The 21,505-nt window shown below is 32.8% G+C and overlaps 2 protein-coding genes across 6 annotated transcripts in view; one reads left to right on the top strand and one right to left on the bottom strand.

Moving 5' to 3' along the window:
* Positions 1-13,446, top strand: part of LOC143063456 (uncharacterized) — a 132,413-nt gene extending 118,967 nt beyond the window's left edge. The window contains exons 1-2 of one of the 2 annotated variants that reach the window (XR_012975003.1): positions 7,374-7,440; positions 12,877-13,446. The gene's annotated coding sequence lies outside the window, so the exon portion shown is untranslated. Of the gene's footprint in view, positions 1-7,373; positions 7,441-12,876 lie in introns of those variants that run through there. The other variant, XM_076235619.1, reaches the window with a different exon arrangement.
* Positions 1-21,505, bottom strand: part of LOC143063457 (uncharacterized) — a 60,231-nt gene that overhangs the window by 28,587 nt on the left and 10,139 nt on the right. The window contains exon 1 of one of the 4 annotated variants that reach the window (XM_076235624.1): positions 439-709. The exons of 2 other annotated variants lie outside the window; for them this stretch is intronic. In XM_076235624.1, the coding sequence (XP_076091739.1) occupies positions 439-505 (67 nt within the window). In that variant the 5' untranslated portion in view covers positions 506-709. Of the gene's footprint in view, positions 1-438; positions 710-21,505 lie in introns of those variants that run through there. One more of the 4 variants, XM_076235625.1, reaches the window with a different exon arrangement.

Raw genomic sequence — 21,505 nt, 5'->3', positions numbered from 1 at the left:
ATAAACTAATTACAAATAAAGATTACTTACATGCTATAATGATAAATAAAGTATTAATCATGTTAATCAATGTTATATATTTTTTTCAACACATCAAAAAATTTTAACAAAGGAAAAAAGTACCAAAGGCATACTAAATGTAGGAAAATAGTCAATTTACAAATGCATGTTGTGTGAAAACATCAGAAAAAAACTAAATGTTAAAAATGTCCGGGTAAATATCTAAATGCAATTGAAAGTAATTGAAATGCAATGCATAATAACATGGCAAAAATGTAATGTAATTAATTATTTTTAATGAAAATATGCTCAATTACACATTACATTGAATTACTTCCAAATTTGTAGATAATAATAATACATATTTAATTATCCCAGGTCTGAATTAAGAGTCATTAAACAATACACACAGTTGTAGAATTGACAACAAAAACTTACGGGTTGATGTTGACGATTGAATTAATAGCATTACTATCATCGCTGGTACCAATATAACGAAATCCATTTTGTTTGTAAAAGAATCTACAAAAAGGTCTTTTTGAAAAGATGAACAATATTTCTTTTAACCGAACTGTTTCCATTCATAGTACATTTTAAAAGCGACACAAAGCACCTGTTATCCGTGTATTACCTTTCTTAAGTTTTTTCCTTTGTTACAATGCCTTAAACACCTTTTTATTTATATGTTATTGTTCATGTTAATTTCTGAGAAGTGTATACATAAACTGATTACTTTAGGTACACATCCGTAAATCATATCTTTGCCAAAAGATTTCTTGGAATTGGCAAGTACTATGGGGCGCCTATTGGGACTCTTGTGGTTTTGTACTCGAAATTCAATTTTGTACGGACAAAAGTGAGTTTTGTTCATCAAAAATGAGTTCCGGTTACAGTGACTTGACTGTTAGTGTTGCTCTTCACAAATTGCAACTTATTCAAAACTCTGACCAAATTGTAATTTGTTTTATAAAATCAAATTGTTCAACTGGTCAGAAATTTGAACTAACTACTGTAGAAAACTACAGCCGTAGAAACCTACAGCCAAGTCATGAATGTGCAAGGTGATAAAATAAAACATACTAACAATCCTATAAGACTTTAACTCCACTTTAATGATGTTGGGACAAAACCAGTCTATCATTTTGTATAGGTATATTATAGTCATTTCCATGCTGAAGGAACTGTTATTATTTTGAATTGCTATAAAAATGTCCGAACTAAGCTTTCATATAGTTTTTCTTTCTAAAAGTATTCTAGATTCATAAGAATCAGACATTATGTGAATTAAAACATTTCATATTCAGTAAAATATGTGTAAAATTGCAATATATTTGTAGGAAGTTTCCATGGGGAGATAATCGTTTTTTCTTTCAAAAAGTCTTTATTCAAAAGAATAATATTTTAGGTTATCTCCCATGGATGGAAACTTATCAATGGCATATTGTTATTTCACACATATTTTACTGAATATATGAAGTTTTATTTAAAATGATATCTGATTCTTATGAATATAGAATACTTTTAGAAAGAAAAACTATATGAAAGCTTAGTTTGGACATTTTTATAGCAATTCAAAATAATAACAGTTCCTTCAGCATGGAAATGACTATAATATACCTATACAAACTGAAAGACAGATTCTGTCACAACAACATTAAAGTGGAGTTAAAGACTTATAGGATTGTAAATATGTTTTATTTTATCACCTTGCACATTCACATTTTGACTGAACAATTTGTTCAATATTCTGACCAGTTGAACAAATTGGTCAGAATTTTGAATAAGTTGCAATTGGTGGAGAGCAACACTAACAGTCAAGTCACTGTAACAAAATTTGTAGCATACTACAAATTTAAAATTTTGTTACAAAATTATCTTTCAGTGGACAAAAGTTACTTTTGTCATGACAAAATAATTTTTGTAACACAGACTTTACTTTTGTTACCTAATTTGAAAATTGGGCGACAAAAGTGAATTTTGTAGGCAAACTAGTTTAGTTTGGATTCTATGAACTGATTTGCATACAAAATCGACTTTTGTGACACAAAATTGATTTTTGTGATACAAAGTTGACTTTTGTGAGACAAAATTGACTTTTGTGAGACAAAATTGACTTTTGTGAGACAAAATTGACTTTTGTGAGACAAAATTGACATTTGTGAGACAAAATTGGCTTTTGTTAGACAAATTTGACAAAATTGAATTTTTGTCTCGCAAAACACAATTTTGTCTCACAAAAGTCAATTTTGTTTCACAAAAGTCGATTTTGTCTCACAAAATTGACTTTTGTGTTTTTATTTCCATATCGGGTAACTAAAGTCAATTTTTTATGCAAATAAGTTTATATTTGCATACATTTTTGACAAAATTGACTTTTGTCATGACAAAAATGAATTTTATCTACAAAAATGAATTTTATCATCACAAAATTGAAGTTCTCACAAAACAAGTCTGTATCACATAGTTTTGTAAGACAAAAATGATTTTGTTATGACAGAATTGAATTTTGTACAAAACAACAGGAGTCCCATTCGGGACCCCGTAAGTACCATATCCTGTCTAAGATTACGTAAAAATCATATGATGAATTTGACAAACATTATCGATCGTAATCTAAAAGGTATATAGTGCACTTTTAGATATATTTCTGGTGATTCATTTTCTCAATACAAATGTATGATAAATAGTATGATAAGTATACGGATAACTATGCTATTCAACAAAACACCAAATTGTATAGAAAACTAAAATGTTTCTAAAATTAGTTTCACTATAATCGGGTTTTCATTTATAAATTACAACCGCTTCTTCCTGTATATATGTCATGAGATTGATAAATGAATAAAAGAGGGACGAAAGATACCAAAGGGACAGTCAAACTCATAAATCTAAAACAAACTGACAACGCCATGGCTAAAAATGAAAAAGACAAACAAACAACAGCACACACGACACAACATAGAAAACTAAAGAATAAACAACACGAACCCCACCAAAAACTAGGGGGTGATCTCAGGTGCTCCGGAAGGGTAAGCAGATCCTGCTCCACATGCGACACCCGTCGTGTTGCTTATGTGATAACAAATCCGGTAAATGGTCTAATTCGGTAGGTCACATTCATGAAAGGAATGGGATTATAGTTACGATGTAAGGAACATATCCGATATCATTTGTGAAACGGTTATTCAATAACGGTCAACCAACTCGTGATGGCGTCCGTAAAATTTACGGAGGGATGGTTTCCACTTGCCCATTTGGAACTCTTGGTTTAATAGCTTCCTTGTGAGCAGCAACCCTCTATCAAGAAAATCATGATAAGAAATGCAAGCACGGGAATATCGTATCAACTGGGTGATATATACCCCGTATGCAGGTGCTGCTGGAATGTTGCTACTTAGAAATGGAAAGTTCACAATTGGAAAGCTGAAATCATCTCTTTTGTCGTAAAGTTTTGTTTTTAATAAGAGTAGAAACTTTTATTCAATTTTGCAATTTTCAAAATTATACATTTTTATGAATGACACATCAACCGGGAAAAAATTACCTTATTGCTTAAACCTTTAACAGAGACCATAAAATATCTGTTTTAAACTCAAATTTCCTAAAGTCAAAAACCCTTAACAAAGACCATAAGATATCAACAAACAATCTAATTCAGTACATGCAGGACCATTGTCAAAGACCATAAAATATCTTTTATAAAAACAAAATTGAATAATTTACAATACAAAACCTTAAGCAGGAGGCTATAAAAAATCTGTTATCAACACAAAATTACCTGAAATTAAAAACACTTAATAAAGACCATAACATATCTGTTGTCAACACACACCTCCATAATGTACTTAACAAATGCTATAAAATATATGTTATCACACAAAATACCCAAAAGTACAAAACTGTTAGTAGAGACCATTAAATATCTGTTCAGAACATTTAAATAACATGAACTATAGATATTCCTAACACATGTAACAGAGGTCATACATTATCTCTGATCAACACAAAATTCTAAAACGTACAAAACCCTTAATAGCGACCATAAAATCTATTTTTTTAACACAAAATCCCATAAACTATTTAAAAAAAAACCTTTCATTTACAATACATATCTCCTATCAACACAAAATCCAACAAAGTACAAAACTCATAAAGGGGTCCATAATATATATGATATGAACATAAACATCCATAATATACCAAACCTTGAACAGAGAACATAACATATCTGTAATAAACACAACATCCCAAAATGTATAAATCCATTTACAGACACCTTAAGGTATATGGTACCAACACAAAACCATATTAAGTACAAACATTTAACAGAGACCTTAAAGGTTTTTTCCAAATACAGCTAACTTAAGGTAATCTATACCTGAGGAACAAAATCCTTTGTATTTCAAAAATTCAAAGTTTTGTAAACAGTAAATGTATGAATATGACCATATCAATGATAACTCATGTCAACACAGCAGTGCTGACTACTGGGCTGGTGATACCCTCAGGGAATAAAAACTCCACCAGCAGTGGTATCGACTCAGTGGTTGTAAATAAACTCATCATAGATCAACCCTGCGCAAAGACCATAAAACCAGGATATCAAAAATATGTGATGTCAACACAAAAATCCGATCAAGTAAAAATCCTTTAATAGAGAAGATAGATATTACTTATCAACACAAAATCCCATAAAGTATAACCTCGACTCAGTGGTTGTAAATAAACTCATCATAGATCAACCCTGCACAAAGACCATAAAACCAGGATATCAAAAATATGTGATGTCAACACAAAAATCCGATCAAGTAAAAATCCTTTAACAGAGAACATAAATATTACTTATCAACACAAAATCCCATAAAGTATAACCTCCTTAACACAGACCATTAACTAAATTTAAATATATATTATCAATGTTAATTTTCCATAGAGTACAAAACCATTCAGATAAAACTCAAACAGTAAGTACTTTTGACAGGTACATAGATTTCAGACGGGGATATAAAAGAGGGACGAAAAATACCACAGGGAGAGTCAAACTCATAGATAGAAAATAAACTGACAACGCCAAGGCTAAAAATCATTAGACAAACAGACAAATAATAATACATATATGGCACCCGTATTGTTGCTTATTTTATTACAAATCAAGTAAATATTTTAGTTCGGTAGGTCACATTCGTGAAAAGGGAAAGGTATTGTAGTTACGACATAAGGAACATACCGGTATCCGATATCATCTGTGAAGCGGTTATTCCATAATGGTCAATCAACTCGTGATTGCGTCCGTACAATTTACGAAGGGATGATTTCAACTTCACCATTTGGAACTCTTGGTTTAAAAGCTTCCTTGTGAGAAGCAATCCTCTATCAAGGAAATCATGATAGGAAATACAAGCCCGGGAATATCGTATCAATTGTATCAATTAAGAGATATATACTCCGTATGCAGGCGCTGTTGGAATGTTGCTACATATAAATGGAAAGATCACAATTGGGAAGCTGTAATCATCTCTTTTGTCGTAAAGTTTTGTTTTCAACCGATCCTCATTGTCAATTTCTAGATGTAAGTCAAGATATGAGGAAGACTTAACTGTACATGTAGTAACCATTATCTCTAGTTCGATCAGATAGATTCGTTGAAAATAGTCATCAAATTTTGTATTATTAGTGCTTCTGTTCTTTTGTTGTTTTCCTCGTATAGTTGCTGTGTTTCCGTCGGTTTTAGTTTGTAACCCAGATTTGTTGTCTTTCAGTCGATTTATTACTTTCGAACAGCGGTTTACAAATGTAGGCTTAATTTATGGGCAGGTACATAGATACGATACGGGAGTACGATATCTTAGTATTCTTGATAATTTGTTTGATGTAATTTGTTCTGCTACCTTTTCATTTCATCTTGTACCTCGAATGTCTAACATGTTAAAACTGAATGAGTGTGGCAATTCAGAAGAATAAGGTTCACTTTTGAAAAGTCTTTATTAAAAAAAACATAATACAAATTTGATAGAAAATAGAATTAGTTCAATACAAAACTAATGACGAATCTGGATTTCTAACTGACATATGATATACTCCATAGTTCACTGCCGCAAAGATGGCTCTTCTTCTTCTTCTTCTTCTTCCAACGGACACAATATAATATTCTATTTCTGAAATAAAAAGCATACACATTTGACATTTGATCTCCTTTGTTTGAATTAGTATCAAAGGTGCCAGGATTATAATTCAATATGCAAGACATGCGTTTCGTCTAAATAAGACTCATCAGTGACGCGTAGATCAAAATATATATAAAGCCAAACAAGTACAAAAATTGAAGAGCACCGAGGACCCAAAATTCCAATATGGTTAAACAAAACCTTTATTTTCCCTTGTATTTCAAAAAAAGTTCTTAGTTTAGAGAAAACTACACAGTTTTCCAGATGAACTTATAACCAAGCATACTAATGTATTTCTGATCATACAAATCTGATAAGAATGAATATCAAATAATTATATGCATATCATATACTTAATTTTTTGTCTATTGATTTGCACAAAAATGAGGCCGTAATCTATTGCGTTCGAATCATTTAAGGTGGCTCACCCCAATAGTGACCCCCGGTAGATTTTTTTTATTTTCACATATTCTGTAGATTTTTTTATGCTGAATCCAAAAATGCAAAGAAAAAAGGGGGTCACCAGGCTCGTTTTCCCCTCAAATTGAGGCGAAATGTGCGATTTTGACCCTATTTCCAAACATGCCAACCCTTCCAACAATAACGGTTACATCAAATTCAAAGACTTTTAAAACCAAGTCAGTATGATTTTTATGTGAAAAAACATTAGAATTTGAAATGTAAACCTTTCCCTTGGTTGTTTTTGACTTAAAAATCCTTTTATTTTCAGATTAATGTCTAAATTTTACATTTTCTAATTTTAGTTTAAGGCAAAAAATATTGGTTTAATCGATTTTTCGTAAAATTTCCCCGGTAGATTTTTTTTAAAAACAGATATGTCAAAGCTATGAACTTTTCGAACATTTTAAAGTAAAATAAAATGGGGGTCACCAGGCTTTTAAAAAAGTTACGAGCTTTTGTTTAACCCCTCTACCCCATCAGGTCTGATTTCATTGCACTCCATTAATTACTTAATTGTGAATTCTTTATTGATGGCTTTAATAAAATAATGTTTGTAATTATATCAATAAACGATTGCTGAATATAAATGTGGTTATCGTATTACTGTTTGTTATCAAAAAGTGAAATTTTGATTATTTTGGTGAAATACGGTAATTTTGTCTGGCGCGAGTTGCTTCCCTCTAATTTGGCGCCATTATCGGACCAGAAGAATTTCAAGGTCGCCATTGCCGAGCAGCTTAGTATCCTTAGTATATTGATGAATACGACCATGTATATGCATAACAGACATTGTGGCGAATATACAACGATGAAGGTAGAGTTATTACATAAGAAAACATAGATTTCGATATCTTAAGCAGCCAAATGTTATCAGTATAACGAAAAATACAAACTTTGGGGTTGTCTCAAAATACTCGCTACTGTTGAAAATCACTGCGGCTGAAACCTTGCACGGGCTCAATTTCTGTTCCATGTTTGATATAATAGATCGTTATAGCTGGTATCTTATTTATGTGTTTATTTTACCTTTTACAGACAAGTTGTAAACATGTCTGGCCAGTTTTGCAAGATATCCGTGTGCAAATGGCCGAAGAGGTAGGGATGACATCTACTGTCATTTTTACGCTACCGTTAGCAATGGTTAGTGCAATGGATTAGTCTTTTTTAATCATCATTTTTAATAACTTATTTTGTAGCCAAGTTAGGTTCAAATTAGTCCGAGATTAGCCCCAGCTTGTCTGGCAAAACAGCCGTTGGACGTCAGAGAAATCTCGGACTAGGGTAATATGTATGTGGGGTACCCCATAACTTCGGTTCATCGGAACAGTTTCTACTCCTTGACCCCAACTATATTTCCCTTCCCATTTTACTCTAACCCCCCCTTTTTACTTCAATTCTTCCATCTCCTTGCCCCAAGACAAAATATATTTCAAAGATACCCCCTTTTCCCTGATCCCTCATTCCCCTGTCTCCTTACCCCTGTCCACCCCTCTATTAAGGTCTGTGGTTTGATTGACTTCTTTATTTTCTTGAGATTATGATATAATTGGCCTAATTTGTAAATGATAAACCCTACAGTAGGAGGCAAACGAAGGATTCATCTTTATCAATCACAATTTGTTTACCATTAACCCCCCCCCCTAATTCTGTTAGGTATACAAAAATGTCTTAAGGTCTAGTAATAGAAGTATCAGGGTTAAACATGTACAGAATGCGGCCATAAGTATTTGTCACTTGAGATTTTTAGCTGTTCATATATATTGTATATAATATAAAAAAGAAGATGTGGTACGATTGCCAATATGAGACAACTATCCACAAAAGACCAAAATGACACAGACATTAACAACTATAGGTGTATACATTTTTTCAAAAAAAAATATTTTGGATTGATTTTAAGCATCCTGGTAACAATAGAAGCAGTATTATCACAGGTTTATTTTTTGGTTATATTTTTTTTGTGTCTTATTTTCATTATTTTCTGTTCAGAAATTCGATATACATGTATATTCAACCAAATTAAATTATAAAAAAATATTTTATGTGTTCCCAAGGGAAAACAAAAATAAATGAAAACGAACCTATTATCAAATAAACACATACAGCCCGTAACAGAGTAGTGATCGAATTCGCGTTTCTTTACCGTCAGAATAAGTTACGTTATAGACAAACTTATTTCAGAAGTGACATAATTTAATTTTCTTCATCGACAAAATATTTTATGTCCAACGTGTAAGTTTTCATTGTTTAAGTCGAAGTTTTTTTTATCACAGTAAAACATTTTTTATAATCAACCTCTGTCATTGCCATTTTCATTTTTACGGTAAAGGATCAAATACGGGATCTCCGAAATTTCTATCATTTGTTACGAGGAAATCATTATTCAATCGAACATATGTCTTTGTTCATGACACATATTATGATCAGAAATACAAAGGAGTTGAAATTATTAAATACTTTCGAACTGACGGAAACAAAAATACATAATCTAGAATCTAGATAAAATCTTTATCAATTTGATATATTAAGCGATAAATATTCATGACTACAATGATAATGAATTTATTGTAGTCGCATCCACTGTTTCTACTGTAAACATTAACTCGTCGGTTAGTGCAATGAAGACACTTTTAAAAATTGAGAGTGTTGGTTTATTCTTTACACCTTCGAGGTATCAAAATTATTTCAGTGTTTATTTAAAGTTAAATTTATTTTCAAATCTCTTCTGTTTAAAATTGTCGAAATTCCCGTTTAAGATTTCTGTGGTAAACTATCTATTCTATAGTAAGGACCATTTTATAATAAATACCGTTTTGTACAAGAATACTTTCTTTATAGAAGTATAGATCTGCTGGTTATAGATTTTTTTTATAACTTTCATTATTGTGACGACGCGCTATATATGAAATTCAGATTTATTTACAAATGAAGTTGTATATGAATTTTTGGTCATAAACACAAATCTTTTAAACAGTTCGACGAGTGCGTCAATGTTACAGTAGTCTGTTTACTGTAAGTTACTAAGCTTGGCCCGATTCATCTGTCATTTATGGGAACTAATTCACCTCTTTCTGAGACATTCATTTTTATTTCACCATCAGACATGGAGCTACATTTGTAACTAAAGGAAAGCTCTCAAATTAAAGAAATTTGACATGATATACTGAAACTTTCTTATAATCAATTAAACGACTGCTTTTCTTAGATATGTGATTTTTCATGGTCAAACTTTTTTCATTGTTAACGGACATTTTGAGATTTTTTATTGTAAAAAAATGTGTTTTTTAAAGAAATCAACATTCAAAATTTAGAACTTCATGAACATGTACAGGAAGCTGAATTATTGCACATCTATGTACTACTTAAAATTGTACTTCGATCTGTTACATCCTTAAAATGTTCTGACCGTCCTAAGATTTAATGTACGGAAATGTTTCGGTAAATTAAATTCAAATCCGAATTGAATGTTTATGACACACAAAAAGAGAAACCAGAATCTCTTGATGACCAAACGTATGTATACGTTGGGGCGATTTAGAGCTTTTCAGAAGGAGTGAGATTCCACCCTTGTTGAAAGCCTTGTGGAGACCTCTAGATTTTTAAATTCCCTCCGTTTTTCTCATGGATGGAGTGTGGTCTCTCTGTAAATTACCCCATATCTTTTCATTTTCCTATTTACCGAAGGTTCAATGTGAAAATTTCCATTGGATCATATCTGTTAAACTAAATGTACAAAACAGGCTCAAGAAAAGGCGAAATTTCTTTTTCAAACCCGAACTAGAAATCCATTTTTTTTTCTAATAGAGCACCTTACATTATCGTCAATGAGTTCAGGCATGTGAAAAATTATATAATCATACACAAGAAAGAAACCCTGAACAGGCTTTCAGCAATAATTTTGACCTATTTAATATTAAGTAAATATTAACATGTACATGTATTTGATAAAGTACAGATATAACAAAGAAACTGCCCGGTATCCGACGTAAGAGTACACTTTTTACTGCACGCGTAGTCGGGTGCGTTCACTACGAGGACACTTGTACCCAACTACGCGTGAAGTATGAGTACAGAATCGTCCCATACAGGACATTTTCTATGTTATCCTAGTATATTATCCGACAGTTAAGAATAGAATCTGTTCAAATTTTGAAGTTGAACATGTGGGAATTTTTTATTTTTTCCACGGACCATTTAATTTTTATGGAGGAAGGGGCCTGGTAGTTTTTAGAAAACAATATTCTGACCCTGATTTTAACTTTAAAAATCTGCTGCCTCAATATTTTGTCATATGAAAAAAACAATTGTCAACAAAATTTTGCTGCATAAACTGTAATAGAAAACAGAGAAAATTCTATGAGACACAGATGCCCCCGCCGAACAGGGAGTAGACAAATGACAGACCTGAAAAGGGGAGACACGGTACAATTCACCTTGATAAAGCTTCAGACCAAATATCAAACCAATCCGACATACAGAAGCCGATTTATATTTGACAAAAAATGTATAGACCGGACGTACAGACGTACAGACAAAGGTAAATCTTAATGCCCTGTCGCCTAAAGGCGGGGGCATAAAAATCTGACCAGCGAAGCGGTTATTCAAATATTTTGAGATATATAACTATATACCCCCCCCCTTTTTCCCCTCCTGAAAATCAAATGTTTCGTGCCTTAGCAGATGTGTGTTAGCACTAAGTTGTTCAATTAACACGGTTAAGCAGAAATGTATGTGTATTTCGACAAAAATTGGTAAATTAACACCAGAGATTCCTTCGTTTGATCGAAGAGTTTTCTTGCTTCAAGCTGAATAATTCACACCGTTCTACACGAAAAAAAAGATTTAAAAACCAAAGTTCCGGCTTGCTTTTTCACGTCCTAAATTTCGAAATGGTGCATGGACATATTTTGTTTCATATTATTAGAATTATTTTCAATATTATCGGTGTTAAACTTGATTATCGACACATGAAAGTTTGTCAGCATTTTCAATCTTTTTAACGTTAAAGTACCAATAGTTCGGTCACTACTCAATTAAGTTTGTCGATTACGTAGCTAATTTTGACGGTAAAGAAACATCAATTCGATCACTTCTCTGTTACGGGCTGTATTAATTTAGACCATTTTTTGCATTGTCAGTCTTATCAAACTTGCATGTACCTTCCAAATTTGGTTTCTGTTCTCCAACTTCAGTTTGCCTCTACCAATGTTATGAAACTAATACACAATTAATGCATATATATATGCTTACTACATTGTACCAACAAACACACATGAAGTTTGAATTTTTGGTGGGGTCGCTTTTACTTTTCTAGAGTTATGCCCCTTTACAAATTAAAAAAATGCTGAAATTTTGTTCCTTTCTTTAACACAAGTTTGCTTCATCCAAAACAGGGCCGTAACTAGGGTTCGAATTCAGGGGAGGCAGGGTTTGGAGGCCGCCGATTGAGACCCCCACGAGAGGGGGTTTTGGGTCGCAGCCCCTCCCCCTCCCGCCGGGTTTTTTTTTTTGGGTAAAATGGCTAAAAATAACCCGTATTCCTTCGATTTCCTTACTTTTAGAAACATTAGTATTGCTTGAACCTAGAAGCAATTATTATGCAAAAACAAGCTGTCTGAGCCTGAGATTACTGTTCGGGGTAAGACAAGCTAGGCTCCGTCTTGATGGCCGTACTTTGACCTATAATTATTAACATTAAGTACATTGTGATCGCCAATTTTTTTTGTCGAAAGCAAAGTTTCATATGTGTTCTCGTACGAATATATTCTGAATAACAGACAGACGGCCACACGAAAAAATAAAGAAAACTATACTGAAACGGTTAACTTTCGATCAAAAATCCGGAAAATGACAGATATATCACACGTGTATCATGATAACACTGTTAAAACTGTAAACTTGTGTTGTTTATAATATAAATTTAAGTTCTTCGTGTACATATTTCATTTTAGTACTTAAAAAAAACATTTTGGTGTAGCTTGAAATTTCAGGGGAGGCAACTGCCTCCCCTGCCTCATAGGTAGTTACGGCCCTGCAAATGTTCTGAAACTTATATGCAATGCTTACTACAACAACACTCAGATCAAGTACAAATTTGGGTGGTGTCACCCTTTTCATCCTTTATATGCAAGCGGCTGCTCATCTGTGTCCCATGGACACATTACCATAATGAACTAGTCTACATCTATATGCTTTTGAATGTCAATAATTGTTGATTTTCTGACAGAATTACTCTGATATTTAATTTCAGGCTGCAAGTACATTTGTACATGTTCATTGCAAATGGAAGGAGTGAGCTTGGAATGTTCAACTTTACTTGGAAACTATTGGCAAAGAACTGACAGAATTTCATGAGAAGCCAGTATCATATTCTAGTCTTGCAACCGGAAACTATGCGTAAAGTGCTGAAACTTAAGAACAACATTCTACATGTATATATGCAATATATGTTGCCACAATCCACTTAAGGAGCTAAGATCAACTATAAATTGGAACTACATGTATATGCTTTAGTGCTGTCAAAATCCTTTAAAAAAATCAAATCAAAAGGACCTACTTCACCTATATATATAGCTACCTGTCCCAATGATGAATACAGATCATATATATGAGTCTACTCTTATAAATAAAACAGTGAAGGAGAATAAAAATAAAGAAAATATAGAGCTGATCAGCTAATGATTGTACATGTACATGATGTATAAATGGCAACAATTCTTACATGTATACTAGTACATTGAAATTAATTATATTAATAGATGTTTTATAAATTTGATCTCATAGATATTAGAGGAATAAAATCAATCACGTTTCAAAAATTTGATTTAGTTGAGCCTTTTTTTTACACCAGTTTTCAGGACATATTATGGTATACCATTGACTGTCCGTCGTCAACATGTCGGACATATACTCAAAAATAATAAATACTAATAGGTACATGTAGTAGTCAATATTGTGTAATCAATAGGTCATCTTCATGTATATTTGGTGTATAAAATGATTATTAAATGTCTTATCACAAATTAAAATATCAAATGAGAGGATGTGATATGATTGTAAATGAGACACAACAGACCAAATAACACAGAAATAACTATACCTGTAGGTCAATATATGGACTTCAACAATGAGTAAAACATATTCTGCATAGTTGGTTTTAAAGGTCTCGAAATGACAAATGAACAATTTAAAACATTTCAAATGAGAAAACTAATGGGTGATTTATGTACAAAATAATAAATGAATAACAAATATGTCTGTCTTGCAGGGTTTATCTGAACTTAACCTCATTTTCATGGACTTGTCTGTTTCTTGAATTCTAAATATGTTTCAAAATATTTGGTTGATGGGATGATTGTTACACAGTCCGACATAGGGTGGGAGCTCATTGGTGGATTATATTGCAAATATCTGAAGCCAACCCCGCTTTGGCAGTCAGTCCCCACATTGCCACTAGAGAAATAAAATAACTAAGAAAAAAAAATGGTATATTAATAAGAAAAAAAAATTAAATCACGATAATTTCCTGTCGATATGCACATCTACATAGTATGTCCTTATTATCTACGAAGTTTCATGAAATTCTGTTGAATGTGTGGTTTCAGAGGAGTTTCGATGACAAGCTGTTTGCAGTAGTATACTGCAGCAAATAAGTTCAAAGGGGCATAACTCCTAGAAAAATCATTCGTAATTTCCTGTTGATATGCACATCTACATGGTATGTCCTTATTATCTAAAAAGGTTTCATAAAATTCTATTGTGCGGTTTGAGAGGAGATGCGATGACAAACTTGCAGTAGTATATTGAAGCAAATAAGTTCAAAGGGGCATAACTCCTAGAAAAAGTTTGAATCGTAATTTCCTGTCGATATGCAGATCTGCATAGTATGTCCTTATTATCTAAAAAGGTTTCCTGAAATTTTGTTGGGCTGTTTGAGAGGAGTTGTGATGACAAGAAACAGGACTGATAGACTGGCTGATGGACGGACGGACAGGTCAAAAATATTATACCCTGCGCCACTTCCTTGCGTAGGGTATAAAAATAGGAAGATGGGGTGTCATTGTTTATGAGGCAACTTCACCAGAGACCAATTTACATAGAAGATAACAATTATGTCCCCGTACGGACTTCAACAATTACTATAAACTGATATACCACATAGTCAAACAAATAAAAGTCCCAGAAATTACGTTTTTTTTTATATGACTGCACATAATGAAAATTAAAGTTGTGCATACTGAATGATCACTGGCAAGTATTTCAAGCATAATACGGATGAGAACATGCAGATAATTTAAGTATCAATTATGAACGTTATGCAAAGTAAGACGGGAGCTAGATATATGGACTGCCATAAAAAAAAATGAATGGACAATTACGCTTGGTGAATGTGTAGGCAAAATTCCCCCTTTTTACCCTACGAGGCTTCGTATGTATACATCCATATGTTTGAACACCCTGTATAATCAAGGGGTCATCTGTCAGATTAGTAATATTTCTATGTTAACCATACGATATGAAAATAAGCAGATGTGGTATGATTGCCAATGAAACAACTATCCACCAAAGTTCATATTTAAAATTCAATATTATAAATAAAAAAAACATTATCTCCTTTTATCATCACGTATAGATCGATGATTAGTTATGCTATGCATTTCTTTGCCACGGTAAGATCAAATCAGTGTTCACAAACAAAATTGTCATTCACATTTTTTGCCGCATTGACATCACTCAACTATATTTGTGATTTGTTTTAATCAAGAAAATTTTCCTTATTAGCTTACCTTTTAAAAAAGCATTTCAAAAATTAAGATTAAAGTTAAAGTTTGCCAACATCACTGGCTAATATAGCGTTCTTCAGGGCGTAGCTTTTAAATTACAATCCAAACTTTTCCTGAACCTAGTAGTAGTATAGATTTTTTTTTATATATAAAGTCTTTAGTAGTGTTTGAGACTGCCCGGCACGCTGCGGGTGTATGTCCTAGCAAAATCTCGACATGGTGAAACCAAAAGTTTTGCGGTTCTCCGCAAAGCATGCAGTATTTAGGAATTATATCATAGACCGATATATAAGGTCGGAATACTAGGCCAGTCCCGGTTACTTTTGACAGTGATGGATCCAGGGGGAGGATTCCGGGTATCCCCATTTTTTGGACGATCAATGCCTTTGAATGGGGAAATATAGTTGGAACACCCCCTTTTTGTCCTGGGTTGGGAACCCCCTTTTAAAATGGCTGGATCCGCCCGACTGATCGTTGCTGGATCCATTAGTCTATTTTAATAACATTCAGTGCTCTGATTCAATTATTTTAGTTTTAATGCTGATATTTTTTTTTTTAATATGAACTCGGTTGACATATTGATAGATACAACAGAAAATTGCAAATCAACAAAATAACAATTCACAAAATAAGTAATAGAAAAGTATCATAAAAATAGAAAACATTGGTCCCGATATCTTAGATTATAGGACTAAGTCTAGTGTTCCGGAAATCATGGAATTGTGATACGAGAAAAATTATCAGATGATTTTCGTGCAGGTAAACATATCTTTAAATGAAAATGTTAAGTATTAAGTCTGTTAGAAAATTGGCATGTTCAAATTTGTTTTGGTATAACTATAATTATCAAAATTTTGCAGTGGAAAAATATATCGCATACTCGGGAATAAACTCCTAAAAATACTTGGAAATAAAGATATTTCAAGTTTTAAATATATTTATGACAGAAACAAACTGTTATAAAACGACAAACGGATTATATCATGATAACAAACCCGCCCCGATGTTTTAAACCATACTATACGGGCAGAGACATATATACACATATATGTCTCTGATACGGGTCACAAGTTTACCTGTTTTTGAAAGCTGTACGATGACATGAAGTTGTTTACATCGCTATCATTTGTTTACAGTTAATCATTGCGTCATTGGCAAAACATTTTCAAAAATAAATATCCACGACATCATTTAATTCAACTGGTATTTAAGTGAATTCAAAATATGGTACGAACGGACCCAAGAGGCGACCGTGTAAGATGAGAATGCGTTTTGGGAGCGAAGCGGCACCAAATACCGTCGACGTCATACATGTGACTTTGTCAGTATTTATATATTCTTTTTTTTTTAATGTTATGCTTAAATCATGTATATTTTTCTCCTTTTAAACTTTTATGCGAAAAATGAAGAAAGCACTGTGAATTTCTGACCGTTCGTATTTCCTGTTTTGAAGAACGTTTAGCCTTACTTGTTTACATCGTCAAGGATGCTTTCATACACGCCCGCGTTCCAAGGTCGTCAAAGCTATTTTTGAGAAGACCCCTTAAAGCGACCGTTTCCAAGGCACTCGTCGTAAGAAACATGCGTTAAAATATGCGCATTGGTAAAGGGCCGAGCCACCTTAAATGTGTCATTGCTTGAACTTTTTTTTAGCTTTCTATGCAGTATGAGTGTTACTCATTGATGAAGCTGACCTAAAGTTGCTAACTTTTAACAATCATTTTCATCTATTTCAATTTCATTTTAGAAAAGAACTTGGGAAAGGTGTTTTTTTATCTTAAAATCTTGCTAGAACTTATTCAAATCTTATTTCTTTAAAATCGTTCTAGGCCGATTGAGTTAAAGTTTAAACTTTTATTGGGTATTGGGTTGGTTTTGTTTTAATCCTTAGTGTTATGTAAGTAAGGTTTCTGTTAACTGTATCTGTGTTAGCTTCTTAGAGCTATCAGATATTACATCTACGCCACTGTATTCATGTAAAAAACAGTTTCAAGCTTTTCAGAGTTAATTGTGTTGAGCTATCAGATATATGTCCAGGCAGACAAACAATTTCAAGCTTTACAGGGTTAAATGTGTGAAGCTTTCACATCTCAATGTAAAAATAACCAATGTCAATCTTTACAAGATTGCTTTTTAGGAGCTATTGCATCTGTATTCATATATACATGTTTATTCAAGCTTTACAGGGTTTACTGCATGAAACTATCAAATATCTATCCAGGTAGACAATTTTAATAGTATCACAACAGTATTTAAATTATCACTTGGCGAGTGCTTTATACAGTCAGCAGTTTTATTTTCCATGTTTGAGGACAGAAAAGAAAATTTACCATGCAATTCTTCTCAGATAAGTGCTATCATTTAGCCAAACATACTCCATCATACTGTTTCGCTATACCTCTACAATAATAAAACACAAATTAAATCAAATCATATCTAAATGTTCTTTCCGTGGCAAAAACTCTATTTAAACAATTAAAATGTAACTGCCATCATGATAACAGGAAAACAATAGTTCAATCTAAACTTTTACTAAAGCTGCCAATGGCCGGACCAAGTTTAACGTTACTAATGTAATTTTCAATATGAGTAAATAATTAATTGCTTTTAAAATTGCATGGACAAGTTTTACAAATAACCTACCAACAAGCCAAAATTTTATATAGATATACGTACTGGAGATTTAGCTCACATTCATTGTTGAAGGTTCTGTTATTAACACCACATACTGGTTTGTAACCTTTGCAACATTCCCCTTGGTGATGAAAGGATATACCACTGTAATAAGTAAATACAAAAGTCATTACTGCTAGCTATGGATTTTTATCAATCATTTAACCGTTTTTAAATACGCCCCACTTTAATGCAAATTGTACATTATGTGCTGTAATTTGCAAACGTGAAGTCGATGTGAATATAGAAAACACGTGGAGGTAATAATGTCATAGGGAATGTATTCAACATCGGTTAAAAACCATATTTGATTGTATTTGAACTTTGATTGGAGTTGTGCATCTGGTGTATAGCCTGTTACTTTTGTGGTTTTTGAAAAGACAGTCAACTTGTCTATGGTTCAGTAAATGGAAGAGTAAAGAGTAATTTAGTTATTCATGCAGTGACAAATGGCTATTAGTCTTATTCGCAAATAATGAGTTGAAGAGATTTTCTTAAAAACAGGAATGTGGAAAGTCTGTATTGGAGCACGAGATTGCTTTAATAAATTTCGAATACCGTTCTGTGGAAGGATATACTTAGGAGATTACTGTATTATATTTTAAGATCCGTCGGCATCAACAATTGATCACGTCGGAGCTTAAAATACAATATTGTTATCTCCATTCGAATGAAACTGACAGAAAAACTGACAGAAAAATCTGTCATATGTCGTCTGCGCTTGTGCGTACGTCGCATAGCATCAATTGTCAATTGATGCCATGAAAATTAGTGACGTTATCCAATCAAAATATCGTTACAAACGTTGTTGCATTATAATCTACTATACATTTTGTACACAATCAAACTAAGCACATAATTGGAAATATTTAAAATAAGTCTTTTTCATCCACATGAACTCACGCTTCCTTCAGCCAGCAGTCATTATCATATGTTTTCCCATCAGCCCCACAGACTGGATTCATAGTGCTAGGACATTTGGGACATTCGCCTTGTGATATTACATCTACCCCACTGAAATTACATAAGTGCAAACAAGGTGTCATTCTGCTTGGCAAGTGCATTAGTTTACACTTATTTTAACAGAAAGCAATTTATTGTACTAGTATTTACAGACAAACCTTAAGAAATATACCAAAGTTCTTGTCGCCTAGTTTGTGTTATTTTCCTCTTATAGCTTATGTGTTTTTCCGGTTTAAGTTTGTGACCCGGATTTTATTTTCGCCTAATCGATTTATGACTAACAAACAGTGGTATACTACTGGTGCCTTTATTAAGCAACTCCATTATAAAATTAAAATAGAAAAAAAAGTACTTGTTTGGCTTTATAAATATTTTGATATGAGCGTCACTGATGAGTCTTATGTAGACGAAACGCGCGTCTGGCGTACTCAATCATAATCCTGGTAATTTTGATAACTATTAACACCAGTGGGTCGATGCCACTGCTGGTGGACGTTTCGTCCCCGAGGGTATCACCAGCCCAGTAGTCAACACTCCAGTGTTGACATGAATATCAATAATGTGGTCATTTTTTTTTTTATCAATTTCTTGTTAACAAAACTTTGAATTTTTCGAAAAACTAAGGATTTTTTTATCCAAGGCATAGATTACCTTAGCCGTATTTGGCACTACTTTTAGGAATTTTGGGTCCTCAATGCTCTTCAACTTTGTACTTGTTTGACTTTATAAATATTTTGACATGAGCGTCACTGATGAGTCTTATGTAGACGAAACGCGCGTTTGGCGTACTCAATTATAATCCTGGTACTTTTGATAACTATTTCAAAGAATAATTCAACACTACTATATATGATACCGTCGATCTAAAATGAGAATATCAAATACATACCCTTCTATCAGCCAACATTGATTCATATATGTTAATCCATCACTACCACATACAGGATTATAATCGTTTGTACATGACTTTTTACATTCTCCAGGTGATGCTAAATCAACTCCACTAAAAAATGGATTTAAAACATTTCTTATTATAAAAAGAACAAATGAAAAATTATCACCCAATCTCAATATGTATATAGATACAAAAAAAAATGTCGTATGAGTGCCAATAAGACAACTCTCCATCCAAGTCATACTTTGAAAATGTCAAAGTACATAGATCACGAGAGTGAAAAATGTATATCTTTAACAATTTTTTCTTAACTTTCTCACTGATTGAAATTCAAAATCTTCTCTTTGTCACAGTCATTGTAAAGATAAGAACAATAAATTCTCTATAGCTCATCAAAACTTTGATTTGTATGATTAACCCTAACCCTAACCCTGATCCTAACCCTAACCTTAACCCTAACCCTATTTGTTACTCCAGACAGTTTTTTTGAAAGAGTTGATACTAAAGTCTTGTATGTATACTGATTAGTTATAATCACATTAATGGTACCAATTTAATACTTCGATAAAAATTGAGAATGGAAATGGGGAATGTTTCAAAGCGACAACAACCCGACCATAGAGCAGACAACAGCCGAAGCCACCAATGGGTCTTTAATGTAGCGAGAAACTCCCGCCCCCGGATGCGTCAATCTATCTTTTTTCAATAATGCCCGGTCCAAAATATTTAAAGTTCCAAAACCTTATTATAAACTTTGAAGAGATCATGAAACCATAAAAAGCACCAAAAGTAATGTCAGAAACGTACAAGGAATAAGTGATTTGCAGTCAGCGGACAATTCCATAATTTAAAAAGATATCATAAACTGCAAATGTAAATAAAACAAAATCCGTGTTTTCATGCCTGTGCCGAATATAAGTTACTAAGCTACAGGTTCCAAACAAAACAAACACGTAAGCAGCAGAGATATTGGCAAGCGACCAAGTGGTAGTACAAATATTAGTGTAACAAATTTGACTGTTCAAGGGGATTCGTGTTTTTTCGGCTTTGGTTTTCTACTAGGAGTTTCAGAATGTTTATCTCATAATTATGCATTATATAAAGTGCACAAGAAATAAATCAGATTTGCTTTAAAAGAGGGACGAAAGATACCAGAGGGACAGTCAAACTCATAAATCGACAATAAACTGACAACGCCATGGTTAAAAATGAAAAGGACAAACACACAAACAATAGTACACAAAACACAACATAGAAAACTAAAGAATAAACTGATGAACTCCACTATGAAAATAGAAAAATCATTACTAGTAATTAAACTATTTCTGTAATGTGGTACGGACATTTCTCTAATGCATATAACAGAAACGTCAAGCCATTGTATAGTTCATTGACATCTTAATTCAATGAAAGGAATCTTCATGAATGTTTAAAAGAGGGGCGAAAGATATCAGAGGGACATTTAAACTCATAGAACGGAAGTCAACTGACAACATCATTAACATTTAAATTGTACGTGTGTTCTGTACCTTTGTTAACAGTAAATTATTTTGATACATTTCATC

This window comes from Mytilus galloprovincialis, chromosome 2 (assembly GCF_965363235.1).
Source record: "Mytilus galloprovincialis chromosome 2, xbMytGall1.hap1.1, whole genome shotgun sequence".
Lineage (NCBI taxonomy): Eukaryota > Metazoa > Mollusca > Bivalvia > Mytilida > Mytilidae > Mytilus > Mytilus galloprovincialis.
This window is presented reverse-complemented; position numbering and strand designations above follow the sequence as displayed.